The following is a 24,733-nucleotide window of genomic DNA, read 5'->3' as shown; positions in this document are numbered from 1 at the left end:
GGTTCCTGATGCTGCAGAGATGAGGACCAACTGGGAGGAGGATCAGAACAGCAGACAGACTAAAGGCTGGAACACCCAACATCCGGACACACACACACAAACACACGCTAAGTCTGGCAGATAGTAGAATAGTCCGGAGGGGTGTGGATACGGGCGAGAGCAGGCAGCCAGGCTGCGTTCAGCACAGACAGGGGATACTGGAGCAGGTGCCAGAGGCAAACAGGTCAGGTCACAGGCCAAGTCAGTAACTGGCGGGCAGCGTGGTATCCAAAAGGAGCAGACAGGTTCAAGGTGAGCCGAGGTCAGGTGCTGACAGAAAGCAAGAGAAATCCAAGGTCAAGCCGGGTCGTTCAGGAAGTTGATCACAAGAGCAGATTAACAGGTGCAAGGGTCAGAAGAAGCTGCAGATCAGACAGCAGTCCTGTCTGCATATCCTGCTTAAATAGGCAGTTTGGCGCCAAGAATCACGCACGCGCACACAGACGTGCACTAGCTCGGCCAGCAATGTGTCTTCCACTGAGCACTTCCTGACATTGCCCCCTCCTTTAGGCCAGCCTCCGGATGCCCAACTGGGCTAATGCTTTCAGGCTCCCAAGAGTCATCTTCAGGCCCATACCCCTTCCACTTAATCAGATACTGAATCTGATTGTACCTCTTCCTGCAATCCAGGATTGTTTCCACCTCAAATTCCTCCTCACCATTGATCACTACAGGCTCCGGTGGACCAGTACTTTGTTCAGGGAAAGGATCTGGAATAGCAGGTTTCAACAGAGTGACATGGAAGACGGGGTGAACCTTAAGTGAGTCAGGTAATTCTAGCTTGTAGGCTACGTCGTTGATTCTCCTTTTTACAGGAAAGGGTCCCACGAATTTAGGGCCCAATTTTCTTGAGGGGCAAGCCAGTTTAAAGTTTACTGTAGACAACCATACCTGGTTGCTGGGTTCCAGGGTTAGTTCTCCTCGTTTTTTCTTGTCAAAGATCTTTTTATTGTACTCCTGCATCTTGGTCATGGTCTCTTGTAACAGTTTGTTGTTTTTACAGAAGAAGTCCATCGTTTCAGAGACCGCAGGGATTGAGCATTCTGGTATGGTGCTGGGCAGGAAGGATGGGTGGAAGCCGTTATTGGCGAAGAATAGAGTTTGTGTGATGGCAGAATGGGAAGAATTATAGGCGAACTCGGCTATAGGGAGTAAGGAGACCCAGTCATCTTGTGAGAAGGAAGAGAAGCAGCGCAGATACTGTTCCAGTGTCTGATTGGTTCTCTCCATTTGCCAGTTCGTCTGGAGATGATATGTGGAGGAGAAGGCCAATTCAATCTCTAGAGACCCGCACAAGGCTTTCCAGAACCTGGAGGTAAACTGCACTCCCTGGTCGGACACAATGTTGGCTGGAATTCCATGGAGCCTTACAATTTCTTTAATGAAAATTTTTGCAGTTTCCACAGCCGAGGGTGTCCCTTTCATGGGCAAAAAATGGGCAATTTTTGAAAGTCTACCAATCACCACGAAGAGGGTAGTAAAGCCTTCTGCCGGGGGAAGTTCCACAATGAAGTCCATTGAGATCATTTTCCAGGGTCTCTGGACAGGCAATAGCTTCAGCAAACCCCAAGCCTTTACCTTGTTATTCTTACTTCGGGAGAAAGTGGTGCAGGACTCCACATACTTCTTACAGTCGCCTACCACCTGGGGCCATTGCACAAGTTCCGCTGTCTTCAGGGCACCGAAGTGTTGTGCTAACTTGTGATCATGACAGAGCTCCAACACCGCCACCCTTAAGTCTCTAGGTACAACAATTTTACCTTCATGCCACAGTAGGACATCCTGTGCCTATAAGTTGGTTTCAGAGGATGAGGTAATTTCAGAAGAGGCCTGTTTGATCTGAGATAGAAGATTCTCCTGTAATACGCGGAAGTTTCCTGAGGGTAGGATGGTGTCTGGAGGCGTGGACCCTTCAGAGTCATAGAACATGTGGGATAGTGCATCCGGTTTTGTATTCTACGACCCCACCCTGTAAGTTACGTGGAATGAAAATCTAGAGAAAAAAAAAAAAAAAAGTGCCCACCTTGCCTGCCGTGGTTTTAATCTTTTAGCCGTTCTCAGGTATTCTTATGGCTCGTATAGACCAAAATGGGGTGTGCTGCACCTTCTAGTAAGTATCACGCCATTTTTCTTACGCAGCTTTGATGGCCAAAAGCTCACGATCTCCTACATCATAATTTCTTTCTGCTGCTGATAGTTTGCGGGAGAAGAATGCAACGGGATAGAGTAGGGCTTCAGATCCTTGTCGTTGAGAAAGCACAGCTCCCACTGCTATTTCCGAGACGTCAACTTCAAGAACAAAACAGTAAGGCAGGGTCAGGATGCTTCAAGATGAAGTGAACAACTTCTTGAGAGCTTCAAAGGCAGACTGAGCTTTGGGAGACCAGAAGACTCTGATTCCTTGCCTGGTTAGTTCTGTAAGGGGGGAGATAATGTCAGAAAACCTCCTAATACATTTCCAATAGAAGTTGGCAAACCCGATGAAGCGTTGAACCCCTTTCTTGTCCACAGGAGCTGGCCAGTCTAAGATGGCAGTGACTTTCTGGGGGTCCATCTTGATTTCCTTCAATGAAGATGATCAGACCTAAAAACTGGATGCTCTGAAGCTCAAATTCGCATTTCTCCGGTTTGGTGTAGAGGCCGGCAGGCTGGGTCCAGCACAGACAGGGGACGCTGGAGCAGGTTCCAGAGGCAAACAGGTCGGGTCACAGGCCGGGTCAGTAACTGGCGGACAGCGTGGTATCCAAAGGGGCAGGCAGGTTCAAGGTCAGAGGTGAGCCGAGGTCAAGTGCAGGCAGAAAGCACGAGAAATCCAAGGTCAAGCCGGGTTCTTTGGGAAGCTGATCACAAGAGCAGATTAACAGGAGCAGAGGACACAGGAAGCTGCAGATCAGACAGCACTGGTCCTGTCTGCATATCCTGTTTAAATAGGCCGTTTGACGCAGAGAATCGTGTGTGTGCGCACCGGCGCACACAGACATGCACTAGCTCGGCCAGCAACGTGTCTTCCACTGAGCACTTCTTGACAGTAAGCAAACTTACAAAATCTGCAGGGGATCAAGTAATCATTTTCCCCACTGTATATGTTCAAATATTTTGAAAGATTTTGCAGGTCTCTTTGTACCCAAAGAGGCATGGCTGCACAATGCCAAGGCTCTTGCAGATGGCAGCAATTAGCCTTTCCACATTAGCAAGCATGTTGCTTGAAGTTTTTCGGTTCAATAAGTCTGTGGGAGAAAAACTTTTGCAGCATCCTCCTTCTGTGCCTGCCTTGTCTAGGACTGGCATTTCAGGATCTGACTCAGGTAGAGAAACTGGGAGTAGTTCACATCTACGCTACGGAAACATATGTGTGTTTTATGCGCATTAACAGGTCTTGCGTTAGGGAAGCCCATTTAAATTGGCTGTCCAATACACATAAGTTGCTTTAGTGCATACACCTTTTTTTTTTGTCTTTTTTTTTTTTTTTTGTAATAATGCAGTGCACCACAATGCATGGATATCAAGTTAACATGTAATTTGCGGTGCACAACATGTGTTAGCAAAGTGAATTTAGGTTCCATGAATGGCACCAGAGTCCTCGATCTTTCTCTGTTGCAGCCAAACTCAGTATTACTGCACAGGACATGCTTTGTACAAAGTGCTTCCTGTTGATTCAAGAAAAAGAGTAAACATGGGCTGATCATGTTTACTCTAACAATATTTATGAATGACCACCAGGTTATCCACACAGATCACCCTGGTATTCATTCAAGACAGGCAAAGGATAAGTAAATATGACAGATCATATTAATGATCTATCCTTCCCACTGAGTGTGCGCACTTTTCTCCCTTGCAGAGCCTGCAAAAAAAAAAAAAACACTCATATTTGAATTCAGCTTCAAAAAATTAAAGCAACAATCTGACTGGTTGCGCAAATGTTTTTGTATAGATCCACAATAATTGCCTTGTTTAAGAGAAAAGATGAAGAAAAATTGTATTATTTTCATTCATATAAAGAGAACTTCTAAAAGGGTCTCATTTATAACAGAGGGTAGAAATCTTGATCTGCTCTATAATATATTTTGCAGTACTACTGCAAACCTTGGCCTGGCCATTCATAAAATGTGGGCTGTAGTATCAACCTGCAGTATCCTAAGGGGTTCTATTTAAAGCAGAACTTCATGATTAATGTGATATCTCCTTCCCCTTTCCCCCCCCCCAAATACAAACTCCTGAAGCCAGCTGAGCATAATGCACATAGCATAAACTACACTGTATGACCATACTGCCGTTTTTTTTTTTTTTTATATAGACACCATTGTCGAACAAAAAAAAATATTTCCAAAGCTGTATTCTAATAAAGTATCTGCTAAAGTCTTACCTTAATTGCTTTCCAACCACCAGATGTTTTGTCCTCTTCGTAAGCAACACTAACTTTCTGACCAACGTTTAAAGGTTCTCGACTAATCACATCATCAGTTGTGAAACAGATCTGATCATTGATCATTCCATAATCATTGCAAAAGCATGTAACTACTCCATCCGTATACCTCACAAATTCAGCATCTGTACAGATAAAGAAAATTACGTAAAATAATGATTTCAAATACACAATCAAAAGTTAAAATGAAAAGAACTTGCATTCTTTTTTTTTTCAGTTTTAAACACCCAGAACTATGCACTAGAATTTCAAACTTTGCATACTTACCACACAGGTGAGGTTATGGCACACATGGTATCATTTTGACTAGCAACGCCGATAATAAAAGTAGAACTAAAAATACATGTTCACTTTACAACTAGGAACTGAACAAATGTGCCATCGGGAGTGGATAAGGCGGTTGTGATTCGTTCATTAATCCTGTATGAGTGTATGGCTTGGGTACTCAACCTGTGACTCTCCAGCTGTTGCGGAACTACAAGTCCCATCATGCCTCAAGTCCCTGTCAGCTTTGCAATGCCTCATGGAACTTGTTCTAAACAGCTGGAGGGCCACATGCTGTATGAGTATTGTACCATACTCACGCTCAGAATAACCTCTAGGCTTCCACATACTGGTAAACCTTGGATTCAATTGTGGTTGCTGTGTTTTTTACTTTGATGGTCATAAAAGTCTCACTCATGCTCCAGAAATTTTGCTGAAACACAGTTGCCCTCTGGGATTTTCTTTGAATACTGTGGCATAGGACTTTATTTTATGCTGAGGAGCGGTTTCATCATTACCAATGTTAATATGGATTTTATTATTGAAGATACCACTATTGCTGCACAATTGCATATACAGTATATGTTATTAAGCCCCCTTTCACACTTATACGACGCGTCCCACGATTTTGGACTGCAAAATCATATGACAAGGCATTCTCCATGATTTTGAATGACTACCATTCATATTGGCACGACTTTAAGTCGTGCCGACTTCAAAGTAGTTCCTGCGCTACTTTTTTTCTGAAGTCGGATCAAAGTCTGATTTCGTATTAACTGATCCGACTTTGGCATGCGACTTATGCATAAAGGGAAACTCCACGCCAATTTTTTTTTTTTTAAGAAAAAACCGGCATGGGTTCCCCCTTCATGAGCATACTGGGCCCTTCGGTCTGGTATGGTTTTAAGGGGAAACCCACGCCGAAAATGCAGTGTGGGGATCCCCCCCAAAATCCATACCAGACCCTTATCCGAGCACCAGCCTGGCCGGTCGGGAAAGGGGGTGAGGACGAGCGAGTGCCCCCCTCCCTCCTGAGCTGTACCAGGCCACATGCCCTCAACATGGGGGGGTGGGTGCTTTGGGGCAGGGGGGCGCCCTGTGGCCCCCCCACCACAAAGCACCTTGCCCCCATGTTGATGAGGACAAGGGCCCCTTCCCGACAACTCTGGGCATTGGTTGTCGGGGTCTGCAGGTGGGGGGCTTATCGGAATCTGGGAGACCCCTACCCAATGACCTGGGGAGAAAAAAAAAAAAATTAAAAAAAAAAAAAAACCACACACTAGACAGGTTTTTAAAGTAATTTATTAGGCAGCTCCGGGGGTCTTCTCCCGACTTTGGGGGTCTCTTCCGACTTCTCCGCTCTCTTCTCCCGCTCTCCGGTGCCTTCTGCCGGGCTCCTCTGCTATCTTCTTCCAGCTCTTTTACTAGCGCTGGCCCGGTCTTCTCCGTCGTCTTCCTCTCTCTTCTCTTCTTCCGATGTTGACACGACGCTCTCTCCCACTGTAATGCTGTGTGCGCGGTGCGCAACGATTTATATATATAGGCATGGGGCGTGGTCACCATGTGATGTCTCCAGTGACCCCACCCCTTTATTACGTCACAGCACGGGGCATGATGGGACTCTGATGTCATAAGGGGGCGGGGTCATCAGGTGACATCACCCGGTGACCACGCCCCATGCCTATATAAAATCGTTGCGCACCGCGCGCACAGCATTACAGTGGGAGAGAGCATCGTGTCAACATCAGAAGAAGAGAAGAGGGAGGAAGACGATGGAGAAGACCGGGCCAACACTATTAAAAGAGCTGGAAGAAGATAGCAGAGGAGCCCGGGAGAAGACACCGGAGAACGGGAGAAGTAGGAAGAGACCCCCGAAGTCGGAAGAAGACCCCCGGAGCTGCCTAATAAATTAAAAAAAAACACACTAGATGGGTTTTTGAAGTAATTGACACTTTTTCCCCCCAGGTGAATGGGTAGGGGTACGATGTACCCCATACTCATTCACATAGGGTGGGGGGCCGGGACCTGGGGGCCCCCTTATTAAAGGGGGCTCCCAGATTCCGATAAGCCCCCCCACCCGCAGACCCCAACAACCAACGCCCAGGGTTGTTGGGAAAGGGCCCTTGTCCTCATCAACATGGGGACAAGGTGCTTTGGGGTGGGGGGGTGCAGGGCCCCCGGCCCCAAAGCACCCAGCCCCCATGTTGAGGGCATGCGGCTTGGTACGGGTCGGGGGGGGAGGGCACTCGCTCATCCCCACCCCCTTTCCTGACTGGCCAGGCTGGTGCTCGGATAAGGGTCTGGTATAGATTTTGGGGGGGGGACCCCATGCCGCATTTTCGGCGTGGGTTTGCCCTTAAAACCCATACCAGACCGAAGGGCTCGGTATGCTCACGAAGGGGGAACCCATGCCTTTAAAAAAAAAAAAAAAAAAAAATTAGCGTGGAGTTCCCCCTAATTATTTGGTAATCAAAGTCGCGTCCCTGCTCATTGAAGTCGTACTTCAAGTCGTGGGGAAAAGTTGGATCCACAGTCGTATGACTGTCTTGTCAAAATCGCGGCCGTGAAATCACAGCAAAATCGCCCAACTTTGGAGTAGCACAAGTGTGAAAGGGGCCTAAATGTTTTTTAGTCACTAATATAACAGTTTTAATATTACTGAACCCTTCATTTTGTTCACAGGCCGAGGTTGTTGGAAGGAGACCAGTTGTTAGGCAAAAAACAAGCTTGTGTCTGGCATTTTCAGGTTTTCTAACTCAAGTCTATGGGTCCAAAAATGCCTACTTCTGCCAGAAAAAACCTCACATTCTACTTTGCGCAGCAGGAGCCACTATAATAAAAAAGGGAATTTTCATGTTGAGCATTGTCACGCCTTAGGAAACATGCGACAAATCGCTCAGTTGTAAAGGCAGAAGGTTTTTTATCTTGATGCATTAAGATAACTAAACATTTTGTGTGTAGCAGCTGCCCCAGGCCCCCCCCCCCCCCCAATTACTTAACTGAGCCCCTCTGTCCAGCGATGCCCACAAGTGTCTAAGTCGTCCATGATACTATCCTGATTGGCTGAAACACAGTAGCGACGCCATTGGCTCTCGCGGCTGTCAAAGTCAGTCAGCCAAACAGGGGACAGAGGAGGCGGGGCCAGGTCAGGTTGGGGCTCCGTGTCTGAAGAGATACACGGAGCTCTGACTCGGCTTGAGTGCTTCCATAGAAAGCTGCAGGCTGAGGGGGCACTCGATAGGAGGGAGGGTCTAGGAGCAGGAAAAAGGGATCCGAGAAGAGGAGGATCTGGGCTGCTCTGTGCAAAACCAATTGCACAGAGGAGGGGAGTGAAACATGTTATAAAAAAAAACACAAGACTTTTCAATCAGTTTAAGTTGGGTTAGGGCTCTTTCACACGGGGCGGATCAGTGATGATCCGCCCCGTGAACACCCGCTTGCTCAGCGGGGATCGCTCCGCCGATCCCCGCTGAGCAGAAAGATGACAGGTCCATCGCTGCACAATGTGCAGCGACGGACCTGTCAGAGCGCCGCTCTCCCCTATGGGGGATCGGATGATGACGGACCGTAGTGTCCGTCGTCATCCGATCCGATCCGAAAACGGATGGAAAAGTAGGGTTTTCCTCCTTTACACTTTTCGGATCGGAGCGGGTCGGATGTCAGCGGACATGTCATCGCTGACATCCGACGCTCCATAGGGATACATGTATGTCCGTTTTTCATCCGGAAACGGAAGGATGAAAAACGGACATACGGACTTCCCGTGTTAAAGAGCCCTTACATTTGGTTTAAGGCTTCATGCACACTGGACACTTTGGCCATCTATCCTAGATGTGTGGCGTGTCAAGCACTTGAACGTTAATTCATTTCATTGACCATAATAATAATCTATCCTGGTCACTGAAATTAAATAATGCCCAAGCGTTAAACACACCTAACGGGTGTTCGGACGCGTTTACACATATTAGTTGCTTTTTTCTGCCAAAACGCTGCAAGAGCCACAGATATACAGCAGGGGTCAGCAGCCTGTCTACCCTGTTTCCCTGAAAATAAGACCTAGCGTGATTGTCAGTGATGGCTGCAATATAAGCCCTACCCCCCCAAATAAGCCCTACCCTGTTTCCCCGAAAATAAGCCCTACCCTGAAAATAAGACCTACAAGGACTTTAACTAGGGCTTATTTGGGGGGTAGGGCTTATATTGCAGCCATCACCGACAATCACGCTAGGTCTTATTTTCGGGGAAACAGGGTAAAACAATGACAAGCTGAGAAATACCAGGACTGTGAAATACGCAATGTGTAAATGAGGTCTTAAGTCCCTTTCACACATGCGGACCGTTCATTTCATCAGTTCTGTGACTTTTTTTTCAAAGGAAAAACAGATGAAGTTTACATCAGTTGCTCTTCAGTTTTTTTTTTTTCATCCACTACCAATGCAAAAAACAAACAGACCGTTTGTCCCTTTAGCCCTGGTTCACATTGGAGCGATTTGGCATGCAATTTGACATGTCAAATCTCATGCCAAATTGGCAGCAATTGCATCATCCGAACTGGTGCGATGCCGCATTTGCGGTGCAGCACCGATTCCCAAAGGTAGTTTCTGTACTACTTTTTGAGACCCCAGGGTGAGATTTCCATTGACATCTGTGCAGCACCCCTCACAGATGTCTCTGAAATCGCCCCCTGAAGTCGGGACTGACATGCGGGAATTAAATTGTGCAAGTTAAGCTGAACTCGCGCAATTCCATTCCCGCTGTCAGTGTAAACCTGGGCTTACATCTTTTTTTTTGTCTGTTCTGTTTTTTTAATGGAACAAAAATAGGGCTTTGATCGGTTTAAAAAAAAAAAAAAAAAAAAAAAGGGGGGGGGGGGAGGGATGTAGACAGATGCGCATGCAAACTGATGTGAAGGGATGATCATCCTTTTGCACACTCGTTTTTCCATAGAGTTGCATTGATGTACATTTTTCATCCGTCAACTGATCCACATCAGGGGCCTTAAAAAGGAGTTGTAAAGGGTTTTCACCTTATTGCCTTCTATGCATGTTAACGTCGCGCCCGGGCCACCGAGAATTATAGAGGCTGCCGGGGACCATCTGTTCCTCGGTATTCTCTATGACTAAACTTCCGGCGCTGCCGGATTCTTTCTCCGGCTTGTCCCTGCGATCGAACAGGCGAGCACTGGAGGGCGGTGGCACCACCTGTAAGAACGATCAAGTGTCTGAACAGCCGCTATGAATTGCAGGGAATTGCCGGCTGAAAAAAAAATTATATCTGAATGATGCCAGCTGCAGGCATCATTCAGTTATCCCCACTGAAAGCCCAGGACATCATATGATGTACTGCAGTATGGAAGTGGTTTTAAATAATGTATGTAATGAAGACGGAAAGGTTTTATTTAAAAATTTCATTAGCAGGAAGGAGGTGGGGCAAGGGAAGGCAAAATATAACCAGATTAACCACTTCAGCCCAGGAAGATTTTACCCCCTTCCTGACCAGAGCACTTTTTGCAATTCGGCACTGCGTCGTTTTAACTGACAATTGCGCGGTCGTGCAACGTTGCACCCAAACAAAATTGACGTTCTTTTTTCCCACAAATAGAGCTTTCTTTTGGTGGTATTTGAGCACCTCTGTGCTTTTTTTTTTTTTTTTCACTATAAAAAAAAAAAAAAAAAAAAAAAGCATTATTTTTAACTTTTTGCTATAATAAATATCCCCCAAAATATATAAAAAAAAACAATTTTTTTCCTCAGTTTAGGCCGATATGTATCCTTCTACATATTTTTGGTAAAAATCGCAATAAGCATATACTGATTGGTTTTGCACAAAAGTTAAAGCGTCTACAAAATAGGGGACAGTTTTATGGCATTTTTATTATTTTTTTTTCTTTTTTATTAGTAATGGCGGCAATCTGCGATTTTTATCGGGACTTCGACATTTTGGCAGACACATTGGACATTTTTTACACTATTTTGGGACCATTGTCATTTATACAGTGATCAGTGCTATAAAAATGTATTGATTACTGTGTAAATAACACTGGCAGTGAAGGGGTTAACCACTAGGAGGCGATGAAGGGGTTAAGTGTGTCCTAGGGAGTGATTCTAACTGTGGGGGGGATGGGCTTCAAGTCACATGACAGTGATCACTGCTCTCGATGACAGAGAGCAGTGATCTCTGTCATGACAAGCCAGAACAGGGAAGTGCCTTGTTTACATAGGCACTTCAACGGTCTGAGGCTCCTTGACACGATCGCCGTGAGACTGGACACTGAGTCCGCCGGTCCCGTGGGCACTGTTACGCTGTACACGGCACGCCTGCTACCCATGGCTCTTAAAAGGGGACGTACAGGTGCGCCCATTTGCCAACCGCTGCCATTGTGCCGACGTATATCGGCGTGCGGCGGTCGGCAACTGGTTATTCTCTTTAGCTAGAAAATAAGATTGTAGAAATATTTTTATGAACATTAATCAAATGACATACCCCCAAGTACAGTGCATAAAGCATTTCAATACACAATAATTCCTTATAGGACATGCTGCAATAGTTCAACTCACATAAATAATACCTGGTTTGGTCTTAGCAGAACGTTTCCTGTCAGCAGGATGGCCTGTCAGTAAGACATTTGAGAATCGGGAGCCATATATTCCTGACACTACAGGGATGGCAACATTTACCCCTTCATGAGAAAAGCTAAAGCAAATCTTAATGCCCAAAAGCAGCTTTGCAACGTTGTCGTATGTGTTTGTACAACTGTACATACAGTGGATATAAAAAGTCTACACACACGTTAAAATGTCAGGTTCTATGACGTAAAAAAAAAAAAAAAAAAAAGAGAAGAGAAAGCTAAATCATTTCAGAACTTTTTCCACCTTTAACATGACCTATAAATGTCAATTGAAAATAACTTAAAATATTTTGGGAGGGCAAAAGCGAAATAATGTAGTGTGCACACCCTCTTATAACTGGGGATGTAGCTGTGTTCAGCAATCACATTCAAACTCATGTTAAATATGAGTCAATAAACACCTGCCATCCTTTAAAGTGCCTCCAATTAAGCCCAAATAAAGTTAAGCTGTTCCAATAGGTCTTTTCTGACATTTTCTTAGTCGCATCCTACAGCAAAAGCCATGGTCCGCAGAGAGCTTCCAAAGCATGAGAGGGATCTCATTGTTAAAAAGGTATCAGTCAGGAGAAAGGTACAAAAGAATTTCCAAGGCATTAGATATACCATAGAACACAATGAAGTCAGTCATCAAGTGGAGAAAACATGGCACAACAGTGACATTACCAAGAACTCAATGTCCCTCCAAAATTGATGAAAAGACAAGAAGAAAATTGGTCAGGGAGGCTGCCAAGAGGCCTACAGCAACATTAGAGGATTTTCAGGAATATCTGGCAAGTACTGGTTGTGTGGTACATGTGACAACAATCTCCTGTATTCTTCAGGTAGCGTGGCAAGACGGAAGCCTTTTCTTACGATGGAAAACATCCAAGCCCGGCTAAATTTTGCAAAAACACATCTGAAGTAGGGATCGACCGATGTTTTTTTCAGGGCTGATAAGATACCGAGTTTTCAGACACTCTTCAGGCCGATAACTGATATCAGGTGCCGATATGGTTTGAAGAAGCACTGAGGTCAGTATGAAATGTACGCCTTGCCTTACCTCCTGGGTTCGGACACTCTGTCTTGCTATTGCTATTTTTTGGGATAAAATCGTTGGAACGTTCCTGTGGTCTGCAGCCGTTCTTTTCTTCCTATTGATTATCGGAGGCGGGCTGTGGCTTGCACCTAGTACATTCGGACTGTAGTGACTGCTCGCCTGGAGCGGTGTCTTCCTTGTTTGATCCTTCAAAAAGAGATGAAGTTCATCTTCCAGGCTGATTATTGATGCACATTCAGAAGAATCCTCTGCATAAGGCCCCAATAAAATGCTGAACATGGCATCAATTTGACCACAATGAAGATTCTCTTCTGCCCCCTGACACTTCAGCAAGCCTCAATCCTTTCACCATGTTTGCTCCGCTGTCTCGAAGCACGAGCATCACTCGGTCTTTGTTTATTCCCCAGTCTTCAAGCATGCCTAGAAACATTTCTCTAATGTACTCCCCAGTGTGGGATCCTTCACCTTTGTATTCAACACCAATTGCCTTTTCGTCCATCCGCTGTCAATGAAGTGGCTTTAAAGACTCATTAGTGACTCTGTTGGTCCTGACCAGCAGTCAGTCGTGAATGAGAGTGATTTGCCAGCATCCTCTGGTTGCAGCATAGCCTTTACTTTCTCAACTACCTTTTTGTGAATTTTTCCCAGCATTTCGGTTCGGTAATACTTTTCACTCTTCAGTGCGTATCTTGGATCAGCTATGGACATCAACTGCTGAAATCCAGAGCCAGACACCATTGTAAATGGCTGGTTATTAGTAACCATCATCTCTGTGATTGCTTTGTCCAGCTGTTGGGATCTTCCGTCCGAATTTAGCCACTTCGCTTTTTTTCCCTGAAACATCTCTTTTATTGTTGTGTAGGATAGTGGTATTTCACTTTGTGATTCAGTTTGTTTTCTCTGTGCTTCATTATATAATTCAACATGATGAACTCTTAGATGGTCCTAAAGTGTAACACACTGCTGCTTATCCTGGGGATGCCTAAGACAAGAAATAGTTCTCTGCATCCATCTGCATTGAAATATGAAAGAGTTCAGATAAGGTTAAAAATGTCTGGCACCCCGCTGTTTGTGGGTGGCTGGGCTTTCTGGCTGGCACCCTGCTGTGGGTGGGGGCTGGCTGGACTGGCACCCTGCTGTGGGTGGGTGGCAGCTGGCTGGCCTGGCACCCTGCTGTGGGTGGGTGGCTGGCCTGGCACCTTGCTGTGGGTGGGCAGCGGCTGGCTGGCCTGGCACCTTGCTGTGAGTGGGCAGCGGCTGGCTGGTTGGCCTGGCAGCTTGCTGTGAGTGGGCGGCGGCTGGCTGGTTGGCCTGGCAACTTGCTGTGAGTGGGCGGCGGCTGGCTGGCCTGGCACCTTGCTGTGGGTGGGCGGCTGCTGGTGTGTCTGTCCGACGCCTCTCATAGTGTGCACTGCAGTGGCGAGGCAAGGGAGGCCAGGACTCCCTGCCAGACTCAGAATGTTTAGGCCCAGTGCGCGGAGGCGTAATGACGTTATGTGCGTGTGCCGCGCGCCACTGTGAACTGGGCCTGTAGTGCACCAGCGCAAACCTTTCAGGCTTCTGGGCCCCAAAAAGATGGCCATGGCAACCAACATTGGTAATATCAGTATAATTTGCTACCCAAACCGATTCTTCTAAAAATGTGGATATCGGACCATCACCTAATCTGAAGTCTCCCAAATGTGGGAAAATGTGTTATGGTCTGATAAAACCGAGGTTGAACTTTTTGGCCATAATTACAAAAGTTATGTTTGGTGCAAAAACAACATTGCACATCACCAAAAGAACACCATACCCACAGTGAAGCTTGGTGACAGCATCATGCTTTGGGGCTGTTTTTATTCAGCTGGAACAGGGGCTTTAGTCAAGGTAGAGGGAATTATGAACAGTTCCAAATAACGGTCAATATTGGCACAAAACCTTCAGGCTTCTGCTAGAAAGCTGAACATGAAGAGGAACTTCATCTTTAACCCTTTCATGACTAAGCCTATTTTTGAAATTTGGTGTTTACAAGTTAAAATCCATATTTTTTGCTAGAAAATTACTTAGAACCCCCAAACATTATATATATTTTTTTAGCAAAGAATCTAGAGAATAAAATGACGATTGTTGCAATATTTTTTATCACACGGTATTTGTGCAGCGGTGTTTTAAACGCAAATTTTTGGAAAAGTGACACTTTCATGAATTTTAAAAAATCCAAACAGTAAAGTTACCCCAATTTTTTTGTATAATGTGAAAGATGATGTTACGCCGAGTAAATAGATACCAAACATGTCACCCTTTATAATTGCACGCACTCGTGGAATGGCGACGAACTACGGTACCTTTGAATTTCCATAGGCGACGCTTTAAAAAAATTTTACGGTTACCAGGTTTGAGCTACAGAGGAGGTCTAGGGCTAGAATTATTGCTCTCGCTCTGACGATCGCGGCGATACCTCACATGTGTGGTTTGAACACCGTTTACATATGCGGGCGCGACTTCCGTATGCGTTTTCTTCGCTGCGCGAGCTCGCGGGGACAGGGGCACTTTAAAAAAATTTTTTTTTTTTTTTTTTATTTAATTTATTTATTTTTGTACCTTATAAATTGTGTTTAAATTTTTTTTTTTTTTTTTTTACTTTTATTGCTGTCACAAGCAATGTAAACATCCCTTGTGACAGTAATATGTGGTGACAGGTACTCTTTATGGAGGGATCGGGGGTCTAAAAGACCCCCCATCCCTCCTTTACACTTCAAAGTATTCAGATCGCCGAAAACGGCGATTCTGAATACTGTGTACTTTTTTAAATTCGGCGCCATTGGCAGCCGAGTAAACGGGAAGTGACGTCATGACGTCGCTTCCGCATTTACAAGAAGAAGGCTGGAACGAAGCCGCTCGCAGCTTCGTTCCAGTCCGCCCCCAGCCGCCGAAGGCAGCGGACCGGACACCGGGCCTCCCGATCGCACGGGAGGCCCGGTAACAGCGGCGGGAGGCGGCGGGAGGGGGGGGATGTCCCCTCCCGCTCCTCCGGTATAACAACCGAGCGGCTTTTAGCCGCATCGGTTGTTATATTCGGGTAGCCGATCGCCCGCTGAAAACAACGGTACCGGGATGATGCCTGCAGCTGCGGGCATCATCCCGGTATAACCCCGGAAAGCCGAGGACGCATATATGCGTTCGGTCGGCGGGAAGGGGTTAAGCATGAAAACAACCCAAAGCGTACATCCAAATAAAGAAAAGAATGGATTCACCAAAAGAAGAATAAAGTTTTGGAATGGCCCAGCCATAGCCAAGACCTGAATCTGATTGAAAATCTGTGGGGTGATCTGAAGAGGGCTGTGCACAGGAGATGTTCTCGCAATCTGATAGATTTGAAGTTTTTGCAAAGAAGAGTGGGCAAATATTGCCAAGTCAAGATGTGCCATGCTGATAGACTCATACCCAAAAAGACTGAATGCTGTAATAAAATCAAAAGGTGCTTCAACAAAGTATTAGTTTAACCTCACTGGCGGTATGATTATTTCAGATTTTTGCATCTCAAAGCAGTACAATTTTTTAGCATAGAAATTTGGCGTTTTATATTGTAGACCTGTAATTCTTAGCAATAACACACTTATATCTGTCCACCAAGAGTCTAGTAGATATCCCGGGTATGATGAAGTTTGAAACTCAAAATCATAAATTATAATATAATAAATCAATATAAATAATTATAAAAAATAATAATAAAATACATTTCCCCACGATTCACTATCGCTCAATTCTGCAAGTGTTCTAATTTACTATCGCTGTTTTCTAGCTGGTCTAAAACCACTTTTGACGTAAAGGGACACTTTTTGGTTGCTATGGACAATCTCCAATTTCCAGGCAGAGAGAAGAGTATATATCATATAAAACTGCAAGCAGGGCACTGGACAAAGCATTGGGGACAAAAGGGATGTGAAATGATTTCATACAGTACTGTAATCTGTAAGATTACAGTGTACTGTATGTGTTATGAATTTTCACTTTTTTGAATTTGCCGCCAAGCTCTGCCCCCATGCGTTGCAACACTCGCAGGGAACGGAGCCCGGAACACAGGACATCGGGGCAGAGGACAGAGCCCGCAGACACAGCGGGGGGACATCGCAGGATCCTGGGGACAAGGTAAGTACACTGAATATAGAAAAACCAAAAAAATGAATGAAAAAATATTAAAAATATTAGAGGAAGAAAATTGACAATATGTGTAAGGTGTACACCAAAGTCCACAACAGACTAGGCGAGAGATTCCTGCTAAAATCCTGCAAGCTATTTCATTGCGTGTATTACGCAAGATGTGGATGTGCAAATCACTGCCATTGGTGAAAAAAAATTAATAAAAATCATATGAAATATAAGAAATAGATAAAAGTGACATTGAAAAATATATCAACATTTAAAAATCCCACTAACGTGCCCAGTGACATAAAAGATACATGTAAATAGGCCAAGTGACATAAAAAATTGTTAAATATAATTAAATATAAGATATAGAATTCTGTAATTCCTCTGACAAACTGTGAGAATCAAAAATATATAAGTGCAAACAGAATATGTGTATATATTAAATGAATCAATCAAAAAAAATTGTAAAAAATAGAATGAGCTAATAGTGAATATGTGCAATCAAAAAAATGTGAGATAATAAATGTGCTCCAATAAAAATCGTCCAATGTAAATTGTCCAATATATGTGAAGGAGATCCCTGTACACAGGTGGTACGTATATCCAATAGGTGTGTAATCCCCAGCAAGTATTCAATACTGATGTATCCGTGTTTTGCAGGCCCCCACTTGTGCCCTCCAGAAAGCCCAACCCCTGCAGGGGTAAAGGGCATGAATAGATCCTGTGGCCAGAATCCTGGACGCCCGGAATCCCCCTCTCAGGTTCCGTGAGCTCCTTCCCTCTTGATCCACAGTATTCCTTATATTAGTATCCACCGGAGTAAATCCATATGTATGAAGAAACAAGGAACCCTCATAGTGTAAGTCCATAAAACTCAAAGTTTATTTGCCAAAAAGTTTGTATTAAGTTAAAAAATAGGAGCTGACACTGCTCCCCTGACAAGCAGAAGCAGATGGTATCTGAGGTAGCGGCGTGCGTTCCACCCACCTAGCTACCAAAACCGGAAGTATGCAGAGTCAAACGTAGGAGCGACGTGTGTGTACCGTATGGCCACGTCTTACGCGTTTCGTCATCAAGACGTCATCTGAGGCGCCTCAGATGACGTCTTGATGACGAAACGCGTAAGCCGTGGCCATACGGTACGCACACGTCGCTCCTACATTTGACTCTGCATACTTCCAGTTTCGGTAGCTAGGTGGGTGGAACGCACGCCGCCACCTCGCTACCTCAGATACCATCTGCTTCTGCTTGTCAGGGGAGCAGTGTCAGCTCCTATTTTTTAACTTAATACAAACTTTTTGGCAAATAAACTTTGAGTTTTACGGACTTACACTATGAGGGTTCCTTGTTTCTTCATACATATGGATTTACTCCGGTGGATACTAATATAAGGAATACTGTGGATCAAGAGGGAAGGAGCTCACGGAACCTGAGAGGGGGATTCCGGGCGTCCAGGATTCTGGCCACAGGATCTATTCATGCCCTTTACCCCTGCAGGGGTTGGGCTTTCTGGTGAGTGAGGGCACAAGTGGGGGTCTGCAAAACACGGATACATCAGTATTGAATACTTGCTGGGGATTACACACCTATTGGATATACCTACCACCTGTGTACAGGGATCTCCTTCACATATATTGGACAATTTACATTGGACGATTTTTATTGGAGCACATTTATTATCTCACGTTTTTTTGATTGTACATATTCACTATTAGCTCATTCTATTTTTTACAATTTTTTTGATTGATTCATTTAATATATACACATATTCTGTTTGCACTTATATATTTTTGATTCTCACAGTTTATGTCAGAGGAATTACAGAATTCTATATCTTATATTTAATTATATTTAACAATTTTTTATGTCACTTGGCCTATTTACATGCATCTTTTATGTCACTGGGCACGTTAGTGGGATTTTTAAATGTCGATATATTTTTCAATGTCACTTTTATCTATTTCTTATATTTCATATGATTTTTATTAATTTTTTTCACCAATGGCAGTGATTTGCACACCCACATCTTACGTAATACACGCAATGGAATAGCTCGCAGGATTTTAGCAGGAATCTCTCACCTAGTCTGTTGTGGACTTTGGTGTACACCTTACACATATTGTCAATTTACTTCCTCTAATATTTTTAATATTTTTTCATTCATTTTTTTTGTTTTTTCTATTGTCTGTGAACAGCGCCATTCCCCGATTAGAATACATTGTAGTACGTGGATTTCACTTCGGTGTTTCCAGTTTGCCTGGGGGGCTGCAGTTCCTTGTTGATACTGATCCTAAGCGTGGAATATTCGATTTCCACCAAGGTAAGTACACTGCTCCAGGATCCTGAGATGTAATCCCAAGAGTGGCTTGGAGTTGCCGCTAATGGTGCTGAAATGTAATCCCGAGCCACACTCGGGAAAACCGCCAGGGCGTTTAAGGGTGTCCACCTAAAAGATTTCAGTTTGTTGTTCAACTGAATTGTACAGTTTATAGGGAACATTAAAGGTGGAAAAGGTTCTGAAATGATTTATCTTTGTCTCATTTTTTTACATCACAGAAACCTGACATTTTGAGAGGGGTGTGTAGATGTTTTATATCCACTGTATGATTGCAACTCGTGTATCCAGGTAACATATACCTCTTTTTTTTGTGCCCTTTTCTCCTCTAGCAAGAAGAAAAAAAAGATGCAATGAATCTCCCTAACAGGGGGTACAGACTGCAATAAACACTGACAGGGGTTCCAATTCCTCTCCACTCCCATCCAAAACCCCTTTGTCTTTAGTTACACTTTAAGGCTTGTGAAGATAATGCTTCCCAACCCTTGGTGCCAAACCGATGACCCAGGTTTAGCATGTGGCCCTCCGCCACTTACTGTGTGGCCTACAAGGCCTCTGCAGACAATAGTCTGTTTTAAAGGAGAAGTTCTTTAGTTGCATGTTACACCCATATTTAGGGTATAACATGTAACATGTTACTAAAGAGCACCTTCACGCATCCCCTGATTTCCCACTGTCACAATTTAAAATGATTGTAAACGTTCGCTTTTTTTTTTTTTTTTTTTTAATAAACATGTCTATACTTACCTGCTCTGTGCAATGGTTTTGCACAAAGCAGCCTCAATCCTCCTCTTCTGGGGTCCCCCCATCAGCACTCCATGCCACTTAGAAAAACAAATAGGATCGCGCTAATAAATTACAAAAAATGCATAGGGACTGTGAAAACAGTGTCAAATCCAGATGAACTGAAATATAAAGCTAAAAAATATGGTGGCATCAAGGGTTAACCACCCATGCAACCTAAAAGTCCAAAACTAAGTGAACTAAATAATAGTCTTATATGGTAGCAACTAAAATAAAACCACCTATATGAAAAAACATCCAAGTGAATATGAAATATTCCTCCGTGAAAAGCAGTCCACCACCAAGAATGGAAGGGGTCACTCCTTACTGGAAAGCCATGATCCCCCACTACAGAGGATCATAACTCGCAAAACAGCTGAAACTTGCAACTGGGACTTGCATCGGTATCCACTTGCGAGGTCATCCAATCATCAAGAGTTATGGACCAGCTCATAGAGGATGAGTACCATAAAATGAAGATGGAACATAGTGTAAAACCTTTAAGGACTTTCAGATCCGAAGTCAGGGAATGTCCGAGTTCATCCAGCAGAATCTGATCTGGCAGACCCTCACCAACTGCAATCAACAGTTGGCCTGGAGCATGATCAAAAAAGAAGTTCTTTAGTTGCATGTTACACCCATATTTAGGGTATAACATGTAACATGTTACTAAAGAGCACCTTCACGCATCCCCTGATTTCCCACTGTCACAATTTAAAATGATTGTAAACGTTCGCTTTTTTTTTTTTATAAATAACAAACATGTCTATACTTACCTGCTCTGTGCAAAGGTTTTGCACAGAGCAGCCTCAATCCTCCTCTTCTGGGGTCCCCCATCAGCACTCCATGCCACTTCACTTCATCGGGTGCCCCCACGGAAAGCCGTTTTCCATGGGGACACCCATGCGGGCACACTCCCACTGCTGCATCCATGGACACAGATAACGGGACTCGGCCCCACACTCCTGCTCACAGCTTTTGATTGACAGCAGCGGAAGCCAATAGCTCCTGCTGCTATCCATCTGTCCAATGAGGAGCATGACAGCTGCTGGAGCCACTGCAAATCGCTGGATCGGATCAGGCTCAGGTAAGAAAAAGGGGGGGGGGGGGGGGGGGGGGTCTGCGGGAAGCTGCAGCACAGAAGGTTTTTCACCTTAATGCATAGAATGCATTAAGGTGAAAAACCTTAGGGCTTTAGGCTGGATTCACATCTATGCATTTTTTGTGCTTTTTGCATTTTGCAGATTTGCACTACAGAACATTTAACATGGTTTCCTATGGGTCACGTTCTGTAGTGCAATTCTGCAAAATGCAAAAAGCACAAAAAATGCATAGGTGTGAATCCAGCCTTACAACCACTTTAAAGACAGCACAGCTGTGTGGGGCTCTGCCCACACAGCTGCATCATTCATTCACAGTGATCTGTAAATTAATGAACTATAAGTCCTGTCTGCCACAGCGGCAGACGGCTTTTAGTTCTCAATGAACTGTGGGGGCGTGTTTAGGGACCGGGGTGGGTAGGACAGGTAGTGGAGTGCTTTTTACCTTAACCGCTTGCCGCCACCCACCGTCAAATGGCGGCTGGGCGGTGCAGCTCTCGTTCTGGGTGGCCGTCATATGACGGTCTCCCAGAATGACCACTCTCCCCAGGGGGGCGCGTGGCGATCACTGCCGTGTTGTGTTGCTAGGACAGGGCACGACCCCGATCTGTGTAAAGAGCCGCGTCCACGGCTCTTTAACCATGTGATCGGCTGTGTCCAATTACAGCCGGTCATATGTAAACACGGAGATGCCAGTAATCGGCGCTCCTCGCCTCACACTGACAGAGTGTGAGGAGAGGAGAGCCGATCAAAGGCATCTCCTCACAGGGGACAGCTAGGTATGTAATCAGGGCACAGATCATCTGTGCCCTGATTGCAATTAATGCCCACCAGTGCCAGCAATGATTGCCCACCACTGCCAGCAATGAGTGCCAACAAGTGCCACCGATCTGTGCCCACATGTGCCTGCAATCAGTGGCCATTGGTGATGCCAGTCAGTGCTGGCTATCAGTGCTTCCCATCACTGCCACCTGTGCCCACCAGTGCCATCTATCAGTACTCATATTCGTGCCTCCTCATCAGTGCCCATAAGTGCTGCCTCATCAGTGCCCATCAGTGCCGCCTCATCGGCACCCATTAGTGAAGGAGAAAAATTACTTATTTACAAAATTTACTGACAAACTAAGAAAACATTTTTTTGTGTTTTTTTTCAAAATTTCAATGACAGATGAGCACTGGATGTAAACACAAGCTGGTTATTGGCTTTTCTTCAGCATGAGGAGAGAAGAAGAAAGCCAATAACAGGCTTATGTTAAAGGGACATCGGCACTAATAATCAGGGCACTGATTATCAGTGCAGTCCCACCAGTGCTGACAATCGGTGCCCACCAGTGCCCATCAGTGCAGCCTCATCAGCACACATCAGTGAAGGAGAAAAATTACTTGTTTGCAAAGTTTTATAACCAACTGAAAAATGTTTTTTTTTTCCCAAAATTGTCTTTTTTTTTAAGCAAAAAATAAAAAACCCAAACGGTGATTAAATACCACCAAAAGAAACCTCAATTGGTGTGAAAAAAATGTTAAAATGTCATATGTGACAATGCTGAAAATTGGCCTGGGCAGAAATGGGGTGTCTAGTAGGCAAGTGGTTAAGGTTAATTAAAAAAAACCCTTCTGCCTTTAGAATCACTTTAAAGTGGTTGTAAACCCTTACAACACACTTTTTGCTACAGGTAAGCCTATAATAAGGCTTACTTGTAGCTACCCTGGATATCTCCTAAACCTGAACAGTTAAAGGGGTTGTAAAGTTATTTTTTTTTTTTTTTTTAAATAACAAACATGTTATACTTACCTTCACTGTGCAGCTCGTTCTGCACAGAGTGGCCCCGAACCTGGTCTTCTGGGGTCCCTCGGCGGCTGTTTCAGCTCCTCCCCGCAAGCATTTACCACCTTCATGCGAGCTCCCTCGCACGGTGGTGAGTGCTTGCGGGCGCGCTCCCGTGATACAGCCGGCGGCTATAGCCCCTCGCTGTATCACTCGGCCCCGCCCCCCGGCGCGCCGCGTCATCGGATGTGATTGACAGCAGCGCGAGCCAATGGCTGCGCTGCTTTCAATCCATCCACTGCAGCCAATCAGCGACCAGGCTGAGCTGCAATGAAGCTGACGAGGACGAGCAGCGAAGATTCGAGGCGTCAGGTAAGTAAAACGGGGGGCCTGGGGGCGGCGGTACTGTCAAAAGTTTTTTCACCTTAATGCATAGAATGCATTAAGGTGAAAAAATTTTTACCTTTACAACCCCTTTAAGGAGATATCCCCTGTATTTGCATGTGCCAACATTATCGGGACATGCGCACTGAAGCAACGGCACGTACGTTGCTTCAGTGAGTGTGCCATTACCGTCGGGTCCTGCGCGCATGCGGGGGAGTGACGTCATCGCGGCTCCAGCCAATCACAGCGATGGAGCCTATGCATACTAGCTCATTATACCTTTCTTTGTCTTGCTTTTTTTGTTTTTGTTCTTTTGTCCTAGGGTTTACAACCACTTTAAAAAGCTCATCGGCACCATGTCCCTGGCTCTGCCAAGTGGCATTGTCCCTTGGATCTATGCAGGCACCATCAGATGGGTCAGTTGGCACAGCTGAAGGAACCCCTAGCGACCTCTGGGGGAACCCTATGGTTCCATGGAACCTTGCTTGGAAATGTCTTTCCTACAGTATATTTGCAGGCTTGCCGTTTTCCTGGTCTGTAATATCTGAGACCTTTCTCTACCATTATATTCCCTGCATGGCCCTTTGATATTAGAGGTCACCTGACCACCACTGATGGACACACACACACACCCTATGCCACTCATTCTCTCAGGACTGATGGCCATACCTACCAGAGAAATGTCTTTTCTCCTCCTCGGTCTCCACACTCCTCCAGAAGAAAGAGCCCAGCCTATTGAGAAGACTCAGCATGTCTCCTTGTGTGAGGCTCGGGCTCACCCGACTATACAACAGCTCTCCGCAACAAGACACCGCTCTGCTGCCGCTGCTCCTATCCCCGTCAGCTCTCCTCTGGAGACTTTCCGGGAGCTGGGTCTCTAGCGCGCCACCTATCGGTCACGTGCATTCAGGCTTAATAAGGGGCGGAACGGTCACACATTTCCGTACGAGCGCAGTCCCTTCATAGATGACCTCATCACGCGCTGCGCTGCCCATGCGGAAGGGATTGGGAGGACACGTGGTAGATGGGGTGGTGTGCCCCTCACCTCTTAGAGCATACACTGAATGGTGATAGACCTTCCTTCTGTGACCAGAGCTGCTACAACTGCTTTGTACCTGTTGTGTAGTGTATGAAAGATTCGACTTTTGTAAAAGAGAGGCCACAGTTGGGAACAGTACAAATTCAAATATATTTCCTCTGCATGTCAGTTAATTTAAACACTTGCCCTCAGGAAGATTTACCCCCCTTCATGACTAGGCCATTTTTGCAATACGGTACTTTAACCACTTAAAGACCAGCCTCGTTTTGAGATTTTGATGTTTACATGTTTAAAACAGTTTTTTGTTTTTTTTTGCTAGAAAATTACTTAGAACCTCCAAACATTATATATAGTTTTTTTTTCTAACACCCTAGAGAATAAAATGGCGGTCGTTGCAATACTTTTTTTCACACCGTATTTGCACAGCGGTCTTACAAGCGCACTTTTTTGAATAAAAAAATAAGACAACAGTAAAGTTAGCCCAATTTTTTTTTATATTGTGAAAGATAATGTTACGCTGAGTAAATTGATACCCAACATGTCACGCTTCAAAATTGCGCCCGCTCGTGGAATGGCGTCAAACTTTTACCCTCAAAAATCTCCATAGGCAACGTTTAAAAAATTCTACAGGTTGCATGTTTTGAGTTACAGAGGAGGTCTAGGGCTAGAATTATTGCTCTCACTCTACCGATTGCGGCGATACCTCATATGTGTGGTTTGACTACCGTTTTCATATGCTGGCGCTACTCACATATGCGTTCGCTTCTGCACGCGAGCTCGTCGGGACGGGGCGTTTTAAAAAAAAA

At 45.0% G+C, this 24,733-nt stretch overlaps 1 protein-coding gene across 1 annotated transcript in view; it reads right to left on the bottom strand.

The window, feature by feature from the left end:
- The window catches only part of MOV10L1 (Mov10 like RNA helicase 1), a 286,876-nt gene extending 263,140 nt beyond the window's left edge, over positions 1-23,736 (bottom strand). Inside the window, exons 1-2 of the mRNA XM_073619737.1 lie at positions 23,562-23,736; positions 4,403-4,587 (exon numbers count right to left, since the gene is read on the bottom strand). Of these exons, the coding sequence (XP_073475838.1) occupies positions 4,403-4,587; positions 23,562-23,640 (264 nt within the window). The 5' untranslated portion in view covers positions 23,641-23,736. The remainder of the gene's footprint in view (positions 1-4,402; positions 4,588-23,561) is intronic.
- Between the last annotated feature and the right edge of the window lie 997 nt (positions 23,737-24,733).

Source organism: Aquarana catesbeiana, linkage group LG03 (genome assembly GCF_042186555.1).
Source record: "Aquarana catesbeiana isolate 2022-GZ linkage group LG03, ASM4218655v1, whole genome shotgun sequence".
NCBI lineage: Eukaryota > Metazoa > Chordata > Amphibia > Anura > Ranidae > Aquarana > Aquarana catesbeiana.
The sequence above is the reverse complement of the archived record's forward strand: the minus strand, read 5'-3'. Positions and strand labels throughout refer to the sequence as shown.